Raw genomic sequence first — 25,414 nt, 5'->3', positions numbered from 1 at the left:
ATAGACTCTCTTTCACAATTACAAAAGAGCATTTGTAATCTATATCCTCTCTAATGTGTCTTTCACAGAATATATTCTGTTAACAAATTGGTTTATGTTAATAGAATTTTTAATAGAATAGAATAGAATATATTTCTATGTTGTAGAATTTTTGTTTTGTTTTCAACTTGTATTATAATTTCTGCCTTTGCTCACAGAGCTTTTAGATCATTGGGAGTTTCTTGTGTTGTAGTAACCAGACAGCCCTGTTCCACAGCCCTTAAAATAATGAGAAGGTATGGAATATTGCATGTTATTCTATGCTTCCTTTTTTTAAATAGAGTTTTAGACATAAATCATCTTTCAGAGGGGAAAACTGAAAATAAACAAATAATTTCACCTCTTAAAATCTAGTTAATTTTGTTCACAAATGGTTCACATTCTGTCTGTTTCGACACCTGTTGTTTGTGACTTGTTATATTTCATTATTTGCACTCATATTTTACAGAACATAGGACAAACAAACAAACTTAATTTTATACCTGCACTACTAATCTCTAATTTCTGATATTTTCTGCAAAACTAATGTACAATGATTTATTACTTGATTTATGTACTATAATTTGAATCACTTCACATTTAATTGCATTTATTTGCCACGAGACATCCAATATTCCCTATCTCAACGGGAGATGGCGCTAATGTGAAGCTACCGTTCTTGACCTGTGTGTGTTTATTGACTATTGCATGATCGATTGTGAGGAAAGTCAAAATTATTCGAAATTACCTGCAAGACATTTTGCTGCCGAGAGCAAATTTATATGAAAACTCATATCAACAAAGCCATCAGTAAACTATTATAGAAAGTTTATTAGGCTACTACACATGTACTGGCCTCTCAGGAACATTCTATGACTGATCCCTGAATCAAGCTTCAGTAGATTCAGATGTAGCTTATACTTTGGGATGGTTGTCCTGCAGGAAAGTCCATTGATCATCAAGCTTCAGTCTCATCAACATCTTGATGAGCAAAAAAGGCTTGATACTACAAATAATTCATGATGTCCTTCATACAGCCAAGATTTCCACGTCCTGCAACACCAAAGCACCTCCATAACAAGACTGGAGCACCTCCATGTTTGACCATGGAGATGGAGATGGTGTTCTTCTGCTCGAAAGCTTTGCCTTTTTTGCACCAGACACACCACTGATCAATGGGTCAAAAGTTCTAGTTTGGTCACGTTATTCCATAAAACATTCTTCCAGAACTCCACAGGTCTAACCAAATGAATTTTAGCATAATCAAGTAGGCCTTTATGTTCTTCTTGGTCAAGAGTGGGATTCGGCAAGATGTCCCAACATGAAGGCCATGTTGTCTAGTGTTCTTCTTATACTCTGCATCAAGTGTTTTTTCCTCCTTTCACCAGGTCATCTTGCAGGTCTTTAGCAGTAAATTGAGGGTTTTTCTCAGTTGCTCTGATCAAACATTTTATTCCCCTCAATGATATTGTGCTTTTTCTTTAACACCCTCAAAGGGTTTCTAGTACAACAGGTACTCTAGACTTTCTAATGTAATAAAACAATTTGTTCTCTATCGCTTTTGAGAGCTCTTTTGATTTGGCCATATTTGCAACTCAACTTTAGCACATGCATGGGCTAAATGTATGCGTGTGTAACAGCACAAGCTAATTCAGTTTCGTTATAAGGTTTCCAAAGGCTTAATTGTGTTTTGATGCAATTTTGTACCATACCATACAAATAAGTGACAGCAGCACTGAATAGGGGTTGAATAATTGATGAATAAATGACATAGCTGTATTACAAAAATAAATCCTATAACTCAAAAGCATTACATTATATATTGACATTATTACTTTTAATGTGCCATTAAACTGCTAGATCTTTAGAAAAGCCTACATTTGTAAATTATTATAGTCTCTGGGGGGTTGAATAATTTTGATTGCAACTAATAGTGCTTTATATTAGAAATTAAGAAAAAACAGACGCCATATAATACATTTAAACATTTTTAATGTTCAAAATAAAGATTTTTTTATTTTCAGAAAATACTAAGAATCAAATGGAAACATTTAGACTTCCACTTATAATATGTGAAGCATGTATCATAGCATTATGTGATTTTAGTATTGATTGAAAATGAATCAGTTACATCATGTTTATTTTGTCATAAACATTAGGAAATTAAGGCATAAAACTCCAAAGAGGCTTTTAAGAGGTGAGATTTACCTGAAGACAAACTGATCGAGCACCTTAAAAAATAAAATCATCTCTCATGAACAAAATACTGATGTTCCACAGAAAATCTCATCCAGTCTCTGCCTACAGGAAGAACACTGTGCAAAACGCTTCATGTTTAAAAAGATGTTTGTCCAAGTGGTACAAACCTCAAGGATTCAGGTGCATGTTTCACTACATATGAAATTGCATTTAACCTGCAATTTATGCATTCTGTGTAGCCAACATTGTTGCTACTCTCACATTCACACATTAATTACTTGTCATCACAGTATCATATTCATAGTTCCTCAAATTAAACGTGGCAACATCTCAACAGTCTTTTCCTACTTCTTGGTTGCTTGATTTTTGTAGTGTTTTTGTGCCTCAATGATCTCTGAAAGGACGGAGGGGTCGTCCAGCGTGGAGACGTCCCCCAGGTTGCTAGTGTCCTGCATGGCGACCTTTCGCAAGATTCTCCTCATGATTTTTCCAGAGCGTGTTTTAGGAAGACGCTTCACAACCTTAAAGAAGAGAGCAGAGATGCTTTCACAGCTGACAAAACAAATAAATCTTAAAACCATCTGTACAGACAGTGATGGTTTAGACAACACATTTTGGTTGATTCTATGATCATCAGTCATAATCGCTCTTTGTAAATACTCCTGATGTAAATGTTCTAGCATAAACATAATACATAAATATAGATCAAACAATTAACACTGTACAACAAGTTTAAAAAAAAAAGATGTTACTGATTTTACCAGGAAGTGATCAGGGACGGCATATTTAGCTATTTTAGTAGCCACTAGGAGTCTCAGCTCTCCCACAACAGCCTGCTGGTTCTCAGTAGCAGATTCTTTTAAAACTACAAATGCAAATGGAACTGGTGAAAGAGAAAGACAGGAAGATAAAGTGAGAGAAATGTAAACAGGCAAGGTAAAATCCCATTACGTTTGCTTTAAAAACTGAATATTTTGTGACAGTTAATTGTGTCTTTATTATTTTTGTTCTTTTCACAATGGCCAAGGGTGTTGTAATGCACACAATGAATTGTGGATCAAAAGGTCTCTGCTTGCTTGGGTGGGTGCATGCGTTCCAGATGGCTCATGAATGAAAAAAGGTGAGATCGTCGGGGGCCTTACCTTCTCCTTTGATCTCATGAGGAATTCCGATCACTGCAGTTTCAGGAACGTCTGGATGTTCATCCTGATGCCAGAGAAACACATAGTCATCAAAAACTTTCATCCTTCTCTTCCGTTCAAAAGTTTGGAATAAAGGTTTTAAAATGTTTTTGAAAGCAGTCTCTTATGCTCACCAAGGCTGCATTTATTTAATCAAAACAGTAATATTGCAAAATATTATATTAAAAGAACAGTTTTCTGTTGTTTTTTTTAACAGTTTAAAATGTAATTTATTCCTGTGATGGCAAACATTGGCAAAAAGCATTTTTATGAGCCATTATTCCAGTCTTCAGTGTCACATGATCCTTCAAAAATCATTTTAATATGCTAATTTGGTGCTCAAGAAACAATTCTTATATTTTTATTATCGATATTGAAAACACTTGTGCTGCTTAATAATTGTATGGAAACGGTGATTCTTTGATGAATAGAAAGTTCAAAAGAACAGCATTTATTTGAAATATAAATCTTTCGCAGCGTTATAAACGTCTTTGTCACCTTTGACCAATTCAGTGCATAATTGCTGAAAAAAAGTATTCATTTATTTTAAAAAAAGAAATTTCTGACTACAAACTTATGAACAGCAGTGTACATTTGCTTTAGCTCTGTAAAAGACTCTCAATAGAACATTTTAAATCATCATAATAATATAGGTCCCACTTTATGTACTAACATTTAAAGTAATCTCTTGATACAATGCACTTATTGTGTACATAGCCTACATGTTTTTACATTGTACTCAAAAACCTGCATATAATTAATTTCTGTAATTACGAATAATGAACTTCGGGTCTCACCAGTGCATCTTCTATCTCGGCGGTGCCCAGACGATGCCCACTGATATTGATGACGTCATCCATTCGTCCTGTGATCTGGTAGTAACCGTCTTTGGTGCGGTGCGCCCCATCACCCGTAAAATACTGACCTATGGGGCATGGCATCAGTTAACACCTTAAGATCAACTTATACCTCTGATCACTATCTGTCGACTTTGATTGCAAACTTTTTATGAAGTAAAAACTTAAATGGAGTTATTGTGAGTGCAATTCGCAACAACAGAAAGCACATTTGAAAATTCTAAAAGATTTTCCCAGTCAGGACCGTCACTTTAAAGACAAAGTCAGAAAGAACATAACAAAACTTTTATAAAAGAAGGAGCTTCACGAGCCCCAGGGATCTGGCTCACCTTGGTACGGTTTGAAATATGCATCGACGAATCTCTGATGGTCTCCAAATATGGTTCTGGCCATTCCAGGCCATGGTTGGCTGATGCACAGAGCTCCATTGACATCATTTCCTGTTATTATCTGCCCCTGTTGAAGAACCAAAAGGTTGGTGACTTTTCCACACGACTGAAAACACGTGCATTGAGATGTCTCTCAGTTGATCTTCATGGGAGGGGGTAAAAATCTCTGTCTCTCTCCCCAGAGTGAAACAAAAGAGTGCCTCAGAGGAAATTGGACCTGCTCCAACACACATTATTATTACCCCCCCCCCCCCCCCCCCCCCAGCTGCAGAAGAGAATTTGACGTCCATCAAGGTCTGTAATACAAAGCTTTCTTTAAACACAGCAGGAGAAGTTAAGTGCACTGGATCCAGGCAGAACCAGGCAGAGCAAAAGACAAATATTACCCTTGTTTAGGTCTGAATAGGACAGTCTGCTAACAATTACTGTATCTAGAACAAGTGTAGAACAAACTACTATAGAAAACACAGAAAAGTCATTGAGCTTGCCAGGAAGTAAAGTGCAAATAAGAACTTGTTTTTTATTTCAGATTATGACTATATCTTACAATTGAGGCTTTATATTTCACAATAATCTCACAATGCCACTTTATATCAGTCATATTACTTTTTTTGTTGTGAATTACAATTACATACATATATATATATATATATGTGTGTGTAATTGTAGTTCACAACAAACATTTTTTTATTGATTTTTCAAAGAGAGGATCACTTACAATTACCCAAAGGTTTCTTCACAATAACAGAACACACCCCCCCCCCCCCACCCCCACCCCCACTGATCTCTGTAATAAAATTGCAATCTAACCAATTACCAAAAAAAATAAAAAATTATAATATCGATCATAAATACAAAACACAGATACATACTGCTATATGAGAAACTTAGGATAAGTATAATAACACAGATTATCAGAAGTTTACAAGTTCAAATTGCCCCCCAAATTAAATTCTAAATTCTTCCTTGAAGCTTTCTTGTCATTTCTACATTTTTTACTTAAGAGTTGGCCATTTTTCTAATAGTATTGTGTAATAGAGGAACACAAACTGCTATAAATGCACCCTATGTTTCTAAACAACAAGTGACCAAGCCGTGAGTCAGGAAACAAATAAACAAGTATAAATCACCTTCTCCCCAAGCAGTGCTGGCTGGATGCCAAAAAAGGGTCTCATAGCCATGGCAGGCCGGATCTCTGCTCCCGGTTCAGCTGGGAGTGGGGCGATACACACACCGCCAGTTTCTGAAGAGAGAGAGAGAGAGAGAGCCTGGTGAACGATCTATTTATTTCTGAATAACGTCACACATTCACAGACGAGAACAGATGCTGTGATTTCCTTTTACCTGTCTGCCACCATGTGTCCACCAGAGGGCATCGTCCATCCCCGACCACATTATGGAACCATTCCCACGCCTCGTGATTAATGGGCTCTCCAACTGCCAACAGATCACACATTCACATGGTCATTTATATAGACAAAATCAGAGACCATAAACACTGCACTTAAAAACATGCTCTCTAAGTTGGTATGATGGAGTGACTTTGCAATTCAAGGAAATCTTAGCCCTATCTTTTCAAATGGAACTGACAGTTACTAAAGGGGCCAACAAAATGACTGGCTGTGCAGTGTGCACACAATCTAGTGTTCTTGATGTTTGGCGCAAAGTCAGATTTTCCATTGTATAACTCAATAGCTGTGTGACAAGACTCATTAAAATAATCTAGAGTAAGCGGGCTAAACTTTAACTGTGGCTGAATGTTCTCCCTTGGTGGAAGTACAATATCTGTGCTTGAAACACCAGCCCAGATATTGTACTTCTTCAGTTCAAACCCTGAAAATGGTGACCTTTGAACTGGAAGCTGATGAGTTCCCCATCCCCATTGTGCCATTGCAATGCACTTTTCCCTCTTACAACAGGAGCAATCCACCTCAAGTAGCCCTGGGTTAAGTCGTAATAAAAATTGTTAAATGATAAATAACACACTGACTTTCACACTGCTGTAACTAAACGGCAGTGAAACATTTAAGATGTATTTACACTGAGTAAAAAATCTTACATTTTCTAACTATATAATTAAAAAACAGTTTATTGGAATTTGAAATAGAATTTTTTTGAGTGTGATAATTAACAATACAATTCACATTGAAATGCTAATTTCGCAGGTCAATTTTGATTTTGTTGGCTGTGTGGAACTAAGGAGACAAATATCATAGTAAGCAATTCTATACAAAATGGGTATGTGTTTAATACACCCTGCCCTTTAAAAGTTTGTAGTTGGTAAGTCTCTAATGCTCACCAAGGCTGCATTTATTTGATCAAAAATAAACAGTTAAATTGTGAAATATTATTACAATTTAAAAGAAACTGTTTTCTTCTGTATATTTTTTTAAAATGCAATTTATTCCTTTGATGGCAAAGCTGAATTATCAGCATCATTACTTCAGTCTTCAGTGTCACATGATCCTTCAGAAATCATTCTAATATGCTGATTTGCTGCTCAAGAAACCTTTCTTACAAAAGAGAGATATATATATATAAATATTTTTATTTTTATTTTATTTGCCATTAAACTTTTGAAGACTCACCAGATGCAAGTGTCTTCAGTGATGACCTGTCATATTTCTTCACCCAGTTATCCTCATATTTCAGGAGTAATCTGATGGCAGTAGGAGCTCCATAAAACTGGTTTATTCTTAACCTCTGAACCGTCTCCCAGTAACGACCTAAAACAGTCACAAAACATAGTCAAGACAAAGATAATGAAGTGTTTGATTTACAACCGCATAGCACTTCAAACAAAACACATAAGTTATGAGATTACAAAAAATATGAACATCAACAGTAATTATGACTAATTAAAACCCAATATTACACAAGCACATTGTCTAATGGATACCAGCACAGAAACAGAGGCTTTCGAAGAGCAGGAAAACATACATGGAAAAGTTTCCTGCAGAGGTCACATTGTAAAGAGCACTGCTTTACGACCACTCATGAAGACTCATTTCCATTAAAATACACTCATAAAGGCAGATAAGGCACATTATACAGGTTAATGTGTCACCTGAACAAAAGAAGTTCCTTCATTCTGAAGGGCTGGGAGGGACAGTAACCCTATCTGACATGATCTAGAGGGGTCACCACCTCATTCAGAATGGACGAGAACAGGAACACGACTGACACAATTATAAACTTAAGGAATGAATAGTTGTGTCTCCCAAACACTTCTCATCTTGTTTAATTATCTTTGTAGAGATGCATTTTAAATGTTTTGAAAATGTAACTTTACTTATTGTCTGCAAATGCTTTGGTAATACGAATGCACATTTTTTTATCATGCCTATAAACCACAGTAACTAAAACTGAAATTAAAACTAAAAAAGAAATAGAGTGCATGTGCATTATACATACTGCAAACCATTGCTCATAAGCACATGTAATTTCTCCTGATATTTCACCTGGATTGGGGTACACGGGTGTACTCTCAAACAGGACAGAAGTGGCTCCATTACACAGGGGTCCATACACCACATAACTGTGACCCGTAATCCAACCGATGTCAGCAACACAGCCAAACACATCTCCAGGTGTGTAGTCAAACACATACTGCAACCACAGACAGGTATTCAGTTACACAAATGGACAAAAATTACACCCTCTAAAGCTATTCAGAAAATTGATTGCTGAATGTATATTCATTGTGCATTTTATTGTAAATGTGCTATAAATGTGGTATGTAAATGTAATATAAAACATTTTATGTAGGTTGTCAGGTTGTACACACAAACTACAATGCAGAGCAAGGAAAAAATTGTTAGATTGTTTTTTTTTATTATACTACAAAATATTACATTTGGTTAAAGACACTGCAGGTTTAATAACAGCTTGAGTAGCATTATTATAAATACCGTGGAATATCTACCATGTTACCACCATCATTATTCTGTTCAGATATTCGACAAAAAGCCTAAATATTATGACCACCTGCCTAATATGCTGTTGGTCCTCCATGTTCGGCCAAAACAGCAAAGGCATGGACTCCACAAGACCCCTGAAGGTGTCCTGTGGTATCTGGCACCAGGACATTTGCAGCAGATCCTTCAAGTCCTGTGGGTTGCGAGGTGGAGCCGCAATGGATTGAGCTTGTTGGGGTCCAGCACATCCCACAGATGCTCAACTGGATTGAGATCTGGGGAATTTGGAGGCCAGAGCAACACCTTGAACTCTTCATAATGTTCCTCAAACCATTCTTGAACAATGTGTGCAGTGTGCATTATCCTGCTGAATAAGGCCACTTACACCAGTAAACACTATTGTCATGAAGGGCTGTACCTGGTCAGCAACAATGTTTAGGTAGGTGGCACGTGTAAAATTTGGTCCACATGATGGCCGGACCCAGGATTTCCCAGAAGAATATTGCCCAGATCATCACACTTCCTCACTGGGACAGTGCATCCAGGTGCCATCACTTCCCCAGGTAAACGGTGCAAACATACATGGACATCCACGTGATGTAAAAGAAAACAAGACTCATAGGACCAGGCAACCTTCTTTCACTGCTCCGAGGTCCAGTTCCGACGTTTGCGTGCCTTATTGTAGGCGCTTTCAATGGTGGACAGAGGTCATCACAGGCACTCTGATTGGTCTGTAGCTACACATCCCCATTCACAGCAGAGTGTGATGCACTGTGTGCTGTGACACATTTCTCTCATAACCATCATTAAATAATTTTGTTTGACTTGTGCCACAGTAGACCTTCTGTTGGCTTAGGCGAGACAGGATAGCCTTCGCTCCCCTCATGCATCGATGAGCCTTGGGCGCCCAATAACACTGCTGACCGGGAGGAACCCACAAACCCTGCCGTTTCAGAGATACTCTGACCCAGTTGCCTTGCCATAACAATTTGGCCCTTGTCAAAATCGCTCAGATCTTTATTCCGACTCATTTCTCCTGCATCCAACACGTTGATTATGAGAACTGATTGTTTGCTTACCATCAAATATACTCAGACCTTAATATGATCAATGATATTGGCTTCATCTGTGACTGGTCATAATGTTTTGGCTTACCAGTTTGTGTTTGTGTGTGTGTGTGTGTGTGTGTGTGTGTGTGTGTATATACTGTATATACACACACATACACATGCTGTACATATATCCATATGTATTTTTGCACTATAAAAAAACCCTTCCATTTCAAACTTTGCTCAGTGTTGTGATCTTCACCCAGTGTGACAGCATTAGTGTGATCAGAGAAACACAGTGACATACCTGATGTGTGAGGGAAGCGTAGAGCAGGTAACCAGCCTGTGTGTGCACGATGCCCTTGGGTTTACCCGTACTGCCTGAGGTATACAGCATGAACAGCATCTCCTCGCTGTCCATGGGCTCTGGAGCACACACTGGAGACTGTCTCGCCATCACCTGACACAGACAGAAAAAAATACACTCATTAGACTATTTTAAATTCTTGTTTTATTGTGTGTATTATAAAAATAGTTTATATGAAACAAACAAGTATGGTGTGTGTGTGTATATATATATATATATATATATATACAGTAGGCAACATTTGAAGTGGATCAAAAAAGTTAAATCAAAGACAAGAACGGGTATTGTTCAAAATTCATGTTTAACTTTGATGAAAGGTTTTGATCCACTTCAAATGTTGACTACTGAATACACACACATATATTTATATATAACCATAAGTGGGTGGTTCCATGTTTAATATTTTTAACAAAATTTATTGCACTATTTTATGATTAAATACAAAATATGTATCGCTGGAAAGGTCTAAGACTCAAGGTTTCATATTTGGTGAATGTTTTATGATAGAAGTGATATTCTGACAGAAAAGTATAATTTTTTTGAACACATCAAACTGGGTTGCTATTTTTGGTATAGCGCCTAAACAAAACCACATAGGAACCTAAATTGTTGTGATATCAACATCAAATTTGGAACACAACTTGATGAGACACATGGCTTTGATTTTAGACCAATTTTAGAGCCTATGACATTAATTATCAAGTATTAATTAGTAATTGATTGCTTTATTATGAAACTACTTTTGTGCTGTTTTAATATTTCATTTAAAATAAAATCATAACATGTTAGCTCAATAGGGGGAGGATGCGGTGTGAAGTTCTTCATCATCGAGGGGTGCTGCTGTGACAATAGCACATCTTTGATATGGAAATTACACACAGTAGGAAGAACAACTTTCCACACCTTCACAAGCAGCTGTGACTGCAGAGCTTAAGGAAGTGTCTATGGTGTTCTTCAGAACTGAATTAATAATCACTCAAATGCAAGCTAAATTTTAATAATCACCTGGATATCTATTATGCATTTTTCATGCTGGCATAAATGTGTTAACTTTCAGTTATGTGCTTTGTTGTTATTGGCTTTTATCTGTTGTGTAATCAAATTATAATCTTTGTACAGTCTAAATGGATTTTCCGCTTGTTTTACCACCATTAATGTTGAAGGCTAAAATGCGTTTCCTGCCAATAATGAGATTAAATGAGATATTGACCCTGCAACCAAAACATTATATCTTAAAACATACCTCTAAAGCCCATTTAACTGCATGTGGAGAGTTTACAGAGGCCCAGATTAATCTATCATGATTCATGTCTAATTCAGTATTTCCAAAAAACTGCCAAAATGGCAGAGCATGTGCCCAATATGTGACCAATTCTAGACAAGGACAATGTGTGCCCTTGAACAGAGTGGGTGAACATCACCATAGAGACAGGCAGACATAGACAATTCTGGCAAGACAAAACAAGACTACTCAAATGAAGTGGAAACAGAATTATAGTTCTAGTCTTCTGTCTTAATTGGGTACAAGTTATGGACACATTCCTTCCACACTTCACAAACCGAAAGCTTTGAAAAGTAATGTACCTTCTAGATGAAACCTTACTAACTGTAAACCTAGAAGAAAGTGACCTACACACTGCAGAGGTATAAAATAACTGGAAACATGTATGCATGTTTTGGCAAATGTAAACCATTTTAAAATTCTGCTTAAGCTAAACAACTTCTTTGTTGCAGTCATGTTACTTTTATCTTTAATGGCTGAACAAATTATCTTTCAACAGCACATGTTTTGTCTGGCACATTGGTAAAAAAAAAAAAAAAAAAACCCTGATAGAGCTCAAAACAAATAAAGAATAATTTTTCTTGCCTGGTCTAGCCCAGATAATTTTTTATTTATCTTTTTACATTTCTGGCTTTGAGTGTGTAATTTGTTGATTAGACTTTATTAATATTTAATATTTATTGTCATGTGTTGTACATATTGTTATTTAAAAAAAAAATGTATTTATTATAATATATTTTCCACACATAAATGTATCTTTTTTTTTGTTAAGTTTTCTTTATTACATTACATTGCAATAATAGATGGAAATTATAAGGTATTCTGCTGGCCTTAAGGGCCTTGCACACTGAGTCCGAAATTTTCGTATGCGTTTTTTCGTATTTATGATTCGGTGGCTCTGAATTGTCAAAACACCATTCAAAATGCTTGCTACGGATGCGAAAAACGCAGAAAATCAAACCCGATCCGAATTTTTTTTTATGACGGACGAAAGTTTCGGAGGCAGTGTGTAAGCGTGAATGACATAACGTGAGGTCTTTTTTTTTTTTTTTTGTGCGAAAATTTCAGATGCGAATTTCGTACTCTTTATTGTTGAGCTCTGTCAGAGAAAAATGCAACAATTCAGAAAAGATTGACTAAATGTTTCTAGTTCGGCTTCCTAATCTCTGTATACTGCAGGAGGTCATTGTTGTGTGATTTACCTCATCTAATGGAATGTCTAGTTTGCCCATTGGCAAGCTATTGTTAGTTCTCTTGGCCACAAACACATGCCGGACAGACGGACAGCTCTTCACTGCTTTGTCCACCGTGGACTTCAGATCGAAGTGACGGCCGCCCCTAACGCCTTGGTTGCATGTGATGACGAACTTGCACTGGGCTGTGTGTATTGGAGAGAAAGATAAAATGAAACAGACACTAGAACAGGCATACACTGACAGTGTACAATTGCTGATACAGCCACTAAGCTGATGTGCTTGTTACCACTAACTGGGAGCTAAATTTAGATTTGATGACACTGTATGTGTAAACATAATTAATTTAATGTCATTTATAAGAAAACAATTGATAAGTTTGCAAAATTTTAAGAAACCTCTCTCAACTGCAACGCTGTCGTTGGACTTTATTTGTTCATATTACCGTACATTAAATAAGATCAGAAAGAAACATCTGCTCAGTGTCTGTTTTAATAAATAAGATAAAGACAGGCAGGTCTGAAAACAAACGCCCTCTGAAACTTATCTCTGTCCAGAACATCACGTACACATACACATCCCAAGATGCTCTACGTAGGGTTTACAATGCTCTAATGTAGCATGTATAAAAACATTCATAACATGGAAACACACCTGACTTTTCAGTCAAGCTCAGTATTCCCTATAAAGCATGCAGGGCTTTTACTAGAATTGAGTAACTAGAAAATGACTTAAAAGTTTAAACCATGTTATGTTCAATCAATTCCAATAGTCAACAAGAAACTAAAATTGACTATGTTTTGTTGTTTTGTGAACATGTGCACAATTCACCAGTGTATGTAAGGGAAAAAATCATTTCAAAAGCCATTCAAAAGTTGAGTCGATAAGATTTTATTTTTATTGTAAATGTTGTTTTTGAAAGAAGTCTCTTGTGCTCACCAAGGTTGCATTCAATTGTTCAAAAATAGTCAAAAAATTATTTAAAATAATTTACAATAATTTAATACAATTTAAAATAATTATTTTCTATTTAAATTCATTTAAAATATAATTTATTCCTGTGATGGAAAAGCTGATTTGTTCAGTAGCCAATAGTTTCACATGGTCCTTCAGAAATGCAGAAAAAAAAAAAAATCTTATTGACCCCAAACGTTTGAATGGTAGTGCAAACTATTTCTAAAGATACCTGTGTATTTCTGTAGAAACCACTTTTTCACTAATAATTTAACATTTAACAATTCATACATTTTGTCATTAAAAATCCTCCTAAAAAAAGTTGTAAATGCCATTTCATGCTTCCTTTATAGGTGCAGTAAGCAGTTTCTGAGAACATAGTTAAACACTGTTGATATTTGAAATCAGTCCAAACAAACACACCCCTCCCTTCATTGCTCCGCCCCCAAAATGCACAAACATGTCATGCAAGAGTGGACGTCTCTTTATCATAGCTGAAGCGAAGCAAAATAATGCTTCTCGAAAAATAAAGTGAAGATGACGAATGAACGACAAGGACATAAAATGAGCATACAGTCCACAACAGTATATACGAGTAAGTGTCCATTGTTAGTCGCCAGCAGCACACCAGCTATAGACAACAATGACACTCAAAACTGTCCTGTTTTACTATAGCTAAAATGACAACAAAAGCATGTTTTGGTTCAGTGAAACATAGCTACTGCTGCTGATTGCAACAAATGTGTGGTGGTGCTCAGTCTGATCCACTTTTAACAGCATTTCTGTCAGGGATGAAGCGAGGACTCGATGCAGAAAATGGCTTTTTATTTAAAGCTGCAGTCGGCAAGTCTGGCAGATTGGGTCGACTAGCCAAAATTTTGAATGTTTACAACTCTCATGCCCCTCCCCCACTACCAGCGAGCACCCTCCCATCGAGGTCGTGCTCGTCAGTGCGTGTGCACCAGATTTTCTGTGAACGTGTCCGTCTCTTCAGCATCGATCAACACCATGGACTCGGAGGTAGGCTGCCCTGGCTAATCTATCCATAGATAGCAATAACCGTGGAATTGGAAGCTTGTTAGTAGATTTTCTCTCCGCCATCACGCTTCGTACAATCTTCCGGCGAGTCATGTGCATGTGATATTGTAACGTGCGCGAGGGAGGGGCGATCTGTGGCGTGCAGTGTTGCCAACTATTTTCAAAGGAAAGTAGCGTGTGCACGACCTGTGATTGACAGTCAGATCTCACACCCCCCTGCGCTGATTGGACCCGATGATCCGGGAGCAGTGGATTTTTGCAAAACAAATAAGTTTAGAAGCTCTTTTTTTTTCTAAAACCACCTTATTTATGTTGTTCTGTCGGATTATAGTGTCGATTTCACTGAATATGATCAAAAAAATGTTGCAGACGGCAGCTTTAATAAAAAATTAAACAAAAACACAAGCTGCATGCTGCACAGCACAAGACAAAACATAACATGAAAGCACGCGGCTGATGAAAACACGAGCCACGTGCGACAACGAAAAAGCACGCGGCTGATGTAAACACGAACCGCGAGCTACACAGAACACAACACCCGGACAGAAGAGCGTACGACCCAAGCGAACTCGAAACCGCACGCTCACACAACAAGATGGAGAATGAGCTCAACACAACAGAAGAAAAACACACAGAGCATGAATGTCTGAATCCCGACAGAACCGAAGGCAAACTAGACATGAGTGCCAGAATCCGAACATGAAACAAGGCACACAGACAAAAGAGCGCACGGCTCGAAACCGCACACTCAGACAAAGACAAGAAAATACAGTTTCAGGACAATCAGGGCCCTGTCACAAAACCAAGAATAAACTAGACCGGAGTGACAGAACCCTGACAGTTTCTCAGAAATCGCTTACTGCACCTTTAAATAGGCTGGAAATTTGAGCAACTGAACCCTTGTTAAAGGGGTTGTACAATACCCTTTTCACAAAATGTAAAAGTCTCTGATGTCCCCAGAGTGTGTATGTGAAGTTTTAGCTCAAAATACCCCACAGATATTTTTATATAGCATGTTAAAATTGGCACTTTTTGAGGGTGAGCAAAAACGCACCGTTTTTGTGTCTGTCCCTATAAATGCAAATGAGCTGCTGCTTCCGCACAGCTTCAACGGAGACTTCAACAGCTTGTGTCCTTTTACCTCACACAGACATGCACGGAAAATTTCAAAAACCTTTAGCCTTTTATGTTCAAACCGGAGTCAGACAAACAAAGATGGATAGACTCAAGAAGAAGTGACAACATGTAGAATGCAACAGGACATTTCTGAATGGTTAGTTGATGAATTTATGTAGCTTATGTGTCAACACATAAGCTTATGCTTGTGTGTAGCTTATGCTGATCTTCTAGTCATTGATTAGCATATTCTGTCTTGATAATCTATAAATCGTGTTCCGGGGGCGGGGTTTATGTAAATGTTAGGGTTAGTGATGTCACTAACCCGGGAGGAATGTCTTGTAGTCCCTCTACAAGAAATATCTCCCTTCGCTTTGAACTTTGAGCGTTGTAACTTTGCAGATGTTGTTTATGCTCAAACAGCAACATTACACACTAACTAAAGTTAGAAAGTGAAATCATAATCACCACCCCTTTAAGCCCTATTCTAGAACTTTACTGACCAATCCCACCAATGATGGCGCATCATTTTCTCAGTGCTCCTCTCCAATATCTGTGTTTAGATAGTTTCAAACATAATTTCACAAAAAAATTATCCAAATATACAAGAATTTGTTCTTGCCAGATCATATTTAATTGTGACACATGGTACCCACCCAGAGATTGGTAAGCGGTATAATGAAATAACATGAAAAAAGCTGTTAGTTTAAAAACATCACAATTAGTTTTGCATCAATTTGTAGTACCACTCAAGCAAAAATTATTTTACAGCTGGAAAAAAAGCCCTCATTATTTTACTCACCATCCTGAATTCTACCAGCCAGAGCCTCTGAGCTGAACCCTGCAAACACCACAGTGTGTACGGCACCGATACGGGCACAGGCCAACATCGCTGCCACTGCCATGGGAGACACAGGCATGTAGATGGCCACCCGCTCTCCCCTCTGGACTCCATGACTTTTCAACGTATTGGCAAGACGACAGGTCATCTCCAGAAGCTCCCTGAGATTTTAATGTTTTAAAGATATAAACATACTGCTGAGTAACAGGAAATAATGCGGGTGGGAAAGTAATCTGTGATGGTTCAATTTCAAGTGGTTCAAGTGCTGAACCGAAGTGGACTGAACATAGTAGTCACATCATGGTCATTATGCACATCTGATATCAAACTGCCATTTATGGGGTGTAGTTTAATGATGTATTTATTTATACTATAATAAAGTACCGGCAAGCTTTTGTTGGCCTGCTGAACATATCATTACGAGGAAACAGTTAATCTTCATTCACGTGTGTGTCTAAGCAGAGTACAGCCTGCACTGTACATATGTCACGCGTCAAGTTTTTTTTTTTATCTCCTCCATATGGTTGTGAGATCAGAATCAAAACACTATCACTTTCATACTAATGTGAATCAATGTCTTCTAACTTCCTGTTTACCCACACAAGCAGGAAAGTGACGCGTACATGCACTGTGCTAACGGTGTAATCCTTTACACACATGACTGACTGTGCAATCTGACTGCTGCTTCACAAAACACCCTGAAATGTTTCCCATCTGACCTAGAACAAGAGATACTGGGGGGAAATAATCTTCACATCTCCGTAATAAAAGATGAGAAATGGTTAATTTTCAAGGTTCAGTGATAGTGAGCAGGCTAGATCAGAGCAAGCTGGCCTGCTGACCATCGTGTTTTGGTAACAGTGAGGACAGTAGATCCTGTAAATATTTAGCCTACTGTTAACAGCAGTGATCTGAAACATAGCCAGGAAAATTCAATCCTTACTTCAGGCACTAGAGAGCGGGGGAACTCACATTCCATCACAGGAACCTCAAAACCAGCCTTTGTTCTCCACCAGAAAGTCCATGTGAAGGAATTCCCCCCCAAACTCTTCAGTAGTGTGCTCTAATACCACGTTAACCCTTTCTATCTCTAACATTATAAATAACAGTATGAATAACGGATATTCTTTTTTGAAATCTGCTAAAGACAGATTACATTTAACTGTCTTATTAATTAAATTATTAGTGTTTTTAAAATAACTTTAATCAAAAGGAAAAAGTAGGGGAAATGAGCATACTACATACAGCCCTACTCTTTTGTGAACAGAATTCGATAGCAAAATGTGTAATTTGTTCTCAATTCCAATGGAATAGTAACTTGCAGTGTTCTCAATTAGCTTGCATTGTTTTAAATTACTGAAATAAAGCTGAAATAAATATAGATATTAGATAAAAAAATGTAACTAAAATAAAATAAGCTGAAGTATTTAACTTAAACCTAACTTAAAAATATATTGGGAAAAACTAATAAAAATGACAAAAGCACATAAAAATAAATTACTAAAACTTTAAAATTTAAATTTAAAATATAAAAATAAAATCTAATTAAAAATATTATTAAAAAACTTAGTATATAAATATCGGATATAGTAACCAGAAGCAAAGCAACCAGCATGCTGTGATATGAATAAGCACTAGTGACTAACAGACTACTAGTCACTAGACTAGACTGCTAGTCACTACTTCAGTATATAATATGGTGAAAAAAATAATAATAAAGAAATAGCAACATAAAAGTTAGTTTAAAAAAACGCATGTTAAAACTGCTTGCTATAATCCCTGTGTGTAGAAAATGTGCACCTGTGGGTGGGGGGTGATAAAGGCCACATGTGAATTTCTCAGGAGCAAATGTACCTGTATGTGATCCTTTCCTCTGTGCCAGGCTCATCTTTCTCCCAAATCAAGGCCACTCTGTCTGGATCCTTTGCCACGTGCACATCCAAACAATTCACTGCCAATCATTGTAAGAGGAAATTACTACTGCGCTTACTGTTAACAAGAAAGTTGTGCTTTGTGCAAATACAAAGCATGGGAATATGCAAACAATTATCATCTCAGTTAAGATAAAACACACTCATTACGTTTTTTTCATTTAGAAAGAAATGTTGTTTCAGGCGTACTGGGAAGTGGAGTAACTTAAGAGTAAAGAAAAGGTGAGACTCACCCGAGACATTCAATTGCCCTCCAAGAAACCAGTTGATTTTCCCGCTAGAAAGATCACAGTCCGTCACTTGATGGAAAGGTTTGGTCCATGCCAGCCTTTCCTTGGCGATGGATCCCCAGAAAGATTCTGGATCTTTGACTGACAGTTCATATAGGTCTGCGTAGGTCTTTCCAGCGAGATGCGAGCTGAGGTCCGGTTGAGCCGCGCTAATGCTGCTGCTGCTGGACTGAGACCTCGCATGACACCGTGAGATGAACACAACACTTTTGCGCAAACATTTCTTGTTTCTAAAGACAATGTTTTCCCTGACCAAAGAAGTCAGCAAGCTTGTGCTCACACGTCCAGCCATTTTCCCGCACAGTCTGTGCTGGAGTGAAGTTTGCTCAAGTTTCCACAGCCCGTGACCGTGACTGATCCTCCGAAGAAAGAGAGGGAGGAGGAACCTTGTTGACAAAGAGCTGTGCTGTGCCTTTTACAATCGATTACAACACTGCTATTTCTTTTGACTGGGAGTTTTGAATGTTACATAATAATGGATTGTACGGTCGTCATGCACTCACACTACACAACAACCCGAAACGAATGATTCAGATTAAGACGCTTAAACATGTTTTGTTTTCAGTTTCTGTTTCAAAAGCAGCCGCATATTATCACATACCGTCTTTGTGTCACATAAACTGTTATATTTATTATGACGTTTGTTTCGCATGATTCACGAGCCTCTGAACGTTGTTGCCTACCTAACTACCCCATAGACTGGCTGCCCCCTAGTGAAATATTTACAGAGGGGCAATTCAGACAGACGTGGATGGATGCATGGAAGAACGAGAGAGAAATGCCTCTACTCGCTTTTCGTACAGACAGATGGATGGATGGATGGGCATTTCTTTAAAGATATATAAAATAAAGAGTAAGACCTGGAACATGTACTGCTACCACTCCTGGATCAGAACATTGTGAATGAACAATGTCTTCTCTCCCTCTTCTGTGTGTCCAAAACAAAACGAATTAAGGCACTTATGGGGTTAAAGAAAGCCGCTGACTCAGATATTACGTAGTAGTTAGAATAGCCAATTAGAATCCGGGGACGTGACAAATCTCGGAAGCATTGGGCGGAGCTTCACGGAAGCGTTTAGCGGGCACGAGAGTTTTTCTGTTTGTTGTTTATGTGAGTAACTGAAACTTAATGCAAATATTATGGTTCAGGAATTGTTGCGAAACTTGCGATATGATCATGTAGTTGGCTAGCTTGTGTAAAGAAACAATTTTATCTGTTTAAAGTCTTGAGTGACTGTTTGAGCAAATAAATCTTGATGGACTTTACATCCCAATTGAATTATTGAACATGATTTTCATTGTAACAGACCACAAGCTCCTCTTATTTCGGGGTTCCTTGATATATAATCGAGGATTTTGTAGAGTTAATTTCGGTATGGAGATAAAGTAGTTCATAAAACGCATTTCGTTTAATCGTGTTACTGGTGAATGACATATTTTAGATATAATAATCCGTAAATTTGACTATGCGGGATTATTGTCTATGAAACACCTTATGTCACATCCTCCTAAAATACAGTTTAAATTTAAAATTTGATTAACTTATGCTGCTTTATTTGAAAATCCTGATGTTTACAGGGGGAAAACTCCTAGTCTAGTGACTTACCAATCACAGTGCATCTTCCTAACCTGTAGGTTCAGTTTCCATGACACAAAAATGGGAGCTGGTGTCTCTACCTCGATGGGAGATGACGGCTTACTGGATTCTCTCCTTCTCCTCTCATCTCTATTCTTTCTACCAGCTGCACAGGTTTTCTAAAGGTGAGCTGCCTTTCTGTCCCAGAACAAAACACAAACGTCCCAGGTTTTAAGAGAGGGTCTCAGTAACTCAAAGATCACCCAGGTGTTCAACTGTACAGTTTCAATTAACAAGGGAACACAGATTCAAATCCCAAACCTAAAAAAATCCAAGAAAAATCTGTATATCGCATGCACAATATATGACCATTAGACAACCACCACTTGTCAGTTAGACATATAAAACATTATTAAATTGTTATTAAACGAGTATTATATACCTGCTGAATCATTTATTTGGATTTATCCAGAATGAATATAAAATAAAATTTTGCTGCATTTTCAGTGCACATATGGACTTTATTTTATGATGTGTCAGTTTGAAAAGGGCTGCTGTGGTGTGTGCGCGCACGCCTCGGTTAACTGCTGACTCTAAGGGCTCTGTAAAGGTTGTGCTGTCATGTGCTGAGGGATGACAGGATCTCAGGTCAGCAAAAGGCAACACACAGCACCCATTTTTATCTCTTTCAACCAAAATATGCCAGTCAAAAAAGTGCAAAAATAAAGCTTTAAAATGGGGCCTTTCCTCATGCTAAAAAAAAAAAAAAAAAAACTGCATAAATAACAACAATAGGTGAATCTGATAATACATTTAAAGCTAAGTATTTTTGCCATCAGAAAATAGCATTTTTAAAAGACGCTATTTAGATGACTTTAGGTTCAGTTTCCATATAGTTTTCATACTAGTAATAGTAGTAATTTTGACAAAATCCTGAATACTTGAGAAAACATTCACTTTATAAGTTTGTGAATAGTAAATTAGTCAGTGTTAAGTACTGACAGGCTATTGATATATTTTATATATATATCAGATAGATAGATAGATAGATAGATAGATAGATAGATAGATATAATATTGCATTTTGTGTCTTATTGTTTGGCCAGGTCTAATTTCTTCATCTTAAAGACACTTTAGGCACTATTAATCACATTGTTTCTGATGTGGGTTTCTATACAAAATATAACTCCAGATCGTGTCACTTAAGATCTGTATCACAGCAAACATGCCCATGATACTTCTTTCTGCAGTCTTTGTGTCTCAACACAGTGCGGCCACCAGATGGCAATGTGCTCTCACTTCTATTTCTATGTACACTTTCTTTTCTGGAAAAAGTGTGTTTATGACAGTGTGAATAGATCCTTGCCTGCCATTGCACCCTGCAGGAAAACCGTCTGTCGAGGTGACGAGAGGTCCATTCTAAGAAACTGGATGAATAAAGAGATGATGGGAGAGAGGGGAGGGGTGGGGAAAACAATACCAAACTGACACTGCATTGCAGGGGAGAAAGAAGAGAGTTAATGCATGTGTGCAGGGAATATTCGAGAGATCTTAGCCTTCATCAAAACTTATCCATGAAATGAAAGTGGAAAGGGCTGCCAAGTTTACTTTCATTGTAATAGTGAAAGTTCTGCTAAACGTTCAGAAAAAAAATTAAAACCATAAACGTTTAGAATGACATGAGAGTGAGTAAATAATCAGAGAATATACATTTTTGGGTGAACAATCTCATTGAAACTGAGAAGGTGTGTCTGGAACTGATGCAACTGGAAGTGTGCAAGACTGTCCCAGGTCTTAAAAATGACAAAGCTCGGTGCCCTTAAAGGAGAACTCCGGTCAATTTTAACATTGAGCTCATTTTTTTGTACATTTGGAGTGCTGTCAGTACAGAGAACAACGACAAAAATCGGTGTTGCCTACACCGTGTTATCCTCGTTTTAAAATTTGCACCCTGTTGACTTCAATGGGGCAAGTTTTAAACCTGCTTTTAGCCTCTTAACATCCTTGATGTGTCATTACAAGTGCACAGGTCATGTGAGTGATTCCTTCGGAGTGAACGCGGGTGAATCTGACTGCAGTAGATGTGAAAGAAATATATAAAAATGATGTGTATTCAGCTAGCGCACATACCTGTATTTACATCCTGTTTTCGGTCGAAGTCCACAGTAGTCGATTGTCGAGTTCACGCGCATAGGTTTAGTGAAGGTTGCCCCATTGAAGTCAACAGGGTGCAAATTTTAAAACGAGGATAACACGGTGTAGGCAACACCGATTTTTGTCGTTGTTCTCTGTACTGACAGCACTCCAAATGTACAAAAAAAATGAGCTCAATGTTAAAATTGACCGGAGTTCTCCTTTAAGTTAACGCACACTAAACTCACTATCCCGAATTCCACTTTATAGACATTCTACTGTAAGTTAAATGAATTAGATATTGCATATGCCCCCTGTTTCACAGACAAGGCTTAAGATGCATGTTTAAACAGTCTTAACTGAAAGCCTCTTGCACTGACATATCTTAGTCAAAATATATCAGTACCATTGTTTTTTCAAAGGCATGTTTATAAAAGCTACTTAAATGTCCTAATTGAACTATGGCCTAATCCTGGCTTAATCCTAAACCCTGTCTGTGAAACCAGGTAGTAAAACATAGTGTTGCACATTTTATTGGTGCAAAGATGAGTGTATTTTGTACAACATTTGCAACTGCTTTTTATCACTTAATTAGAAGCACCACAAGTACTAAATTATGTTGTCTGTTACATAGGTTCTACTGAACAGACATTTAGAAGTTTATTTTAAAATGCAAAGTATTGAAAATCAAAGTAAAACACTTGGGTCCCATCGGGTAATCAAAAGTTCTATTCACACACACTTGCAGTCTTCATGCCCATTTGAACACTCGGGCCAAAAACAGGAAATACGTTGTGTAAGTAGTGTGGTAGATTTTTCCCTAAACCTAACTATCTGGGTCATCTCCAATCGACGTTCCCTATATAGTCTACCTGGGTCGTCTCCAATCGACGTTCCCTAACGTCTCCAATCGACGTTTGATATATAGTCTACTAACTAACTTGCTTCCCTAACTAGCTTTCTTGCTGCGCAGCAATGATCGACCAACAGACTTCAGCAAATGTCAGCAGTTCTCAGGAAATCTCTCCCAAGAAGAAGCAAGGCCTGAGGATCTCAAACAAATTCCATTGAGAATCCCACCAGCTAAAATAATACAACAGTTTTTATAGAATAAGGAGGTATGGCAAAAATGTCATGCTGCATTACATAATTTCCCCACAATTTGATTTTCATAGACAAACCCTTCTGTTACTTGGTAAAGCAAACTTTGTTTTAATGATTACTTCATTGGTAATCACAAGGTTCAAACCTAGTCATCTGTCTAGTTTCATTTCCCATATTTGTTATTTTTACACTCACACAACCAAAGTAAAAGGGGTATAGCAACACAGCATACAACATTCAAAAACACAGGACAGAACGTTTTAGTACATTGTGTTTCAAAGTGTTAGCATGTTAGGCCTAAAAAAAGAAATAAGGTTAGATGTTAGAGTTAATATTAGTTTGATATACAGTTTACTATTTTATTAATAAAAAATCCACCACAGTAGACAAGTGGTCAAGTTCAAAGACCGCAGGTGTGGGTATTTGGACAGGCCCGTTGTGTGTTCTGTAGTTACTGTGAACTAGATGTTTGAGATACCTTGCCAGGTATAATTCATCAAGGTGTAAGCTAACTTGGCCAGTAAACCTGAATTCTGATTCTAGTTCCAAAATAGTCCCGTGTGCAGACTTTGTATTCCTCCAGAATATTGTGTGAGAAATGTGTTTTCCTATGTGTGATTGACAGAGCATGAGGTCAGTCTGGACAGAGAGGTGCAGCTGCAGAGAGGATTCCTTATATGGGGATTCAAGAAGGTGAGAGAACATGGTGATTATGTTAGTGACTTTAATCAGGATGGCACAATTGGCTGGTGCACCCCACCAAGGCCAATTTCCTGTTTCCTGCTCAATCAACAAGTTCCTTTTATACAGACAAACAAAACTCTTTGTGTGTTTTGTGTTTTTCTATCTGTTTGTGTTTTTAGGACCCTACTGATTTTGAATGGAGTTTTTGGAATGAGTGGGCATGGCGGTCTCTTCTGTGGTCTCTGATTGGCCACGCTGTGGTTTCCAGACTGGCAGCCTGTTATCTGCCTCAGGTCATTTTGATGCAGAGAAGATGAATTTGAGCAAGTCATCAAATGTTTGCATGTTTCATCATCTTTCCTTGTGCACTTGTGTTACAGTTCCGACTGGCAGTCTTTGCAGTGTATGGCTTGCTCTCTGCTGGTTGGCTTCTCGGTGTGTGGGGCGTGACTCTTTTGATGCTGCATCTGAGCATCTCATTGGTGGTTGCTCAGCTACGTAGCCCCGCCCTCTCGTGGTTTTGCTCCCTCCTGCTGCTCTCCACACTAAATGTCAGTGCCCTCCAGGATTTACAGGTGTGTGAATCTCTGTGCGCCTGTAATTGCTGTAATCCATGTACGTGAGGAATCAAAGTTGCCGCTCCTCTGAGGAGAAGCTGCATAAAAGTGTCCAATTTAAAGGGTTGTTCACCCAAAAATGACATGATGTGCTAACCCAAAAATGTCCTCATTTTACTCACTTTCATGTTGTTCCAAGTCCAAATGGCTTTCTTTTTTCCCCTCTAAGAACACAAAATGAGAAATGTGAATGATGCGCGGGTTGCTTTTTTCCATGAGCTTTTTTTTTCCATTATCATGAACGATGGTGAGATCTTTCATGCTTCAAAAAGGATGCAAAACCACCATAAAAGTAGTGTAATAGTGCAAAATCATAAAATCGTTCGTCATACTCCAAAATCATGCGGGAAGTAGCAATGCTTGTACAAATTGTTCTTTTAAGTCAAATCTTTTCAGTTGGTTGATTCCAGTGTTATTTTAGTATTACTTTTTATACTATTATAGTATTTATTAATTATTTGAATTAGTTTAAGGTTTAGTAATTTTGTTCTTTTGTCATTTGTTGTTTTTTAAAAATATTTTCTATTTATATATATATATACTGTATGTATATATATATTTCAATTAGTTGCCAAAGCAACTCAATTTCGTTGATTTTTTTTTAACGTTTTTTTACGTTTTTCATCTAATATTTATATTTTATTTAATATTTAATTTCACCTTCATTTCAATTAGCGA

General features: G+C 37.5%; 2 protein-coding genes across 2 annotated transcripts in view; one reads left to right on the top strand and one right to left on the bottom strand.

The window, feature by feature from the left end:
- Positions 1-1,993: 1,993 nt before the first annotated feature.
- acss1 (acyl-CoA synthetase short chain family member 1) lies at positions 1,994-19,553 on the bottom strand. The gene is made up of 14 exons (XM_084392469.1): positions 18,566-19,553; positions 18,256-18,352; positions 16,363-16,562; positions 12,462-12,637; positions 9,918-10,070; positions 8,106-8,253; positions 7,233-7,370; positions 5,989-6,081; positions 5,775-5,887; positions 4,585-4,711; positions 4,196-4,323; positions 3,360-3,423; positions 2,979-3,100; positions 1,994-2,738 (listed from the first exon to the last, which is right to left on the bottom strand). Exons 1-14 carry the CDS (start codon positions 18,912-18,914, stop codon positions 2,562-2,564), a joined length of 2,085 nt encoding a protein of 694 aa, XP_084248595.1. The 5' UTR covers positions 18,915-19,553; the 3' UTR covers positions 1,994-2,561.
- A 90-nt stretch (positions 19,554-19,643) lies between these two features.
- hhat (hedgehog acyltransferase) overlaps positions 19,644-25,414 on the top strand; it is a 52,335-nt gene continuing 46,564 nt past the window's right edge. Inside the window, exons 1-5 of the mRNA XM_084392470.1 lie at positions 19,644-19,733; positions 20,258-20,383; positions 24,061-24,128; positions 24,299-24,412; positions 24,500-24,694. Coding sequence (XP_084248596.1) covers positions 20,269-20,383; positions 24,061-24,128; positions 24,299-24,412; positions 24,500-24,694 — 492 coding nt within the window. The 5' untranslated portion in view covers positions 19,644-19,733; positions 20,258-20,268. The remainder of the gene's footprint in view (positions 19,734-20,257; positions 20,384-24,060; positions 24,129-24,298; positions 24,413-24,499; positions 24,695-25,414) is intronic.

Source organism: Rutilus rutilus (assembly GCF_951802725.1).
Source record: "Rutilus rutilus genome assembly, chromosome: 21".
Classification (NCBI taxonomy): domain Eukaryota; kingdom Metazoa; phylum Chordata; class Actinopteri; order Cypriniformes; family Leuciscidae; genus Rutilus; species Rutilus rutilus.
This window is presented reverse-complemented; position numbering and strand designations above follow the sequence as displayed.

What these genes read in the sequence shown, in the direction of transcription:
- acss1 (XM_084392469.1), bottom strand. Translation starts at nt 18,914, where the DNA reads ATGGCTGGACGTGTGAGCACAAGCTTGCTGACTTCTTTGGTCAGGGAA. An exon ending in GGCTGGTAGAATTCAGGATG is followed by an intron (nt 12,638 to 16,362) that starts GTGAGTAAAATA and finishes CAATACACACAG; the next exon opens with CCCAGTGCAAGTTCGTCATC. An exon ending in GGACACATGGTGGCAGACAG is followed by an intron (nt 5,888 to 5,988) that starts GTAAAAGGAAAT and finishes CTCTCTCTTCAG; the next exon opens with AAACTGGCGGTGTGTGTATC.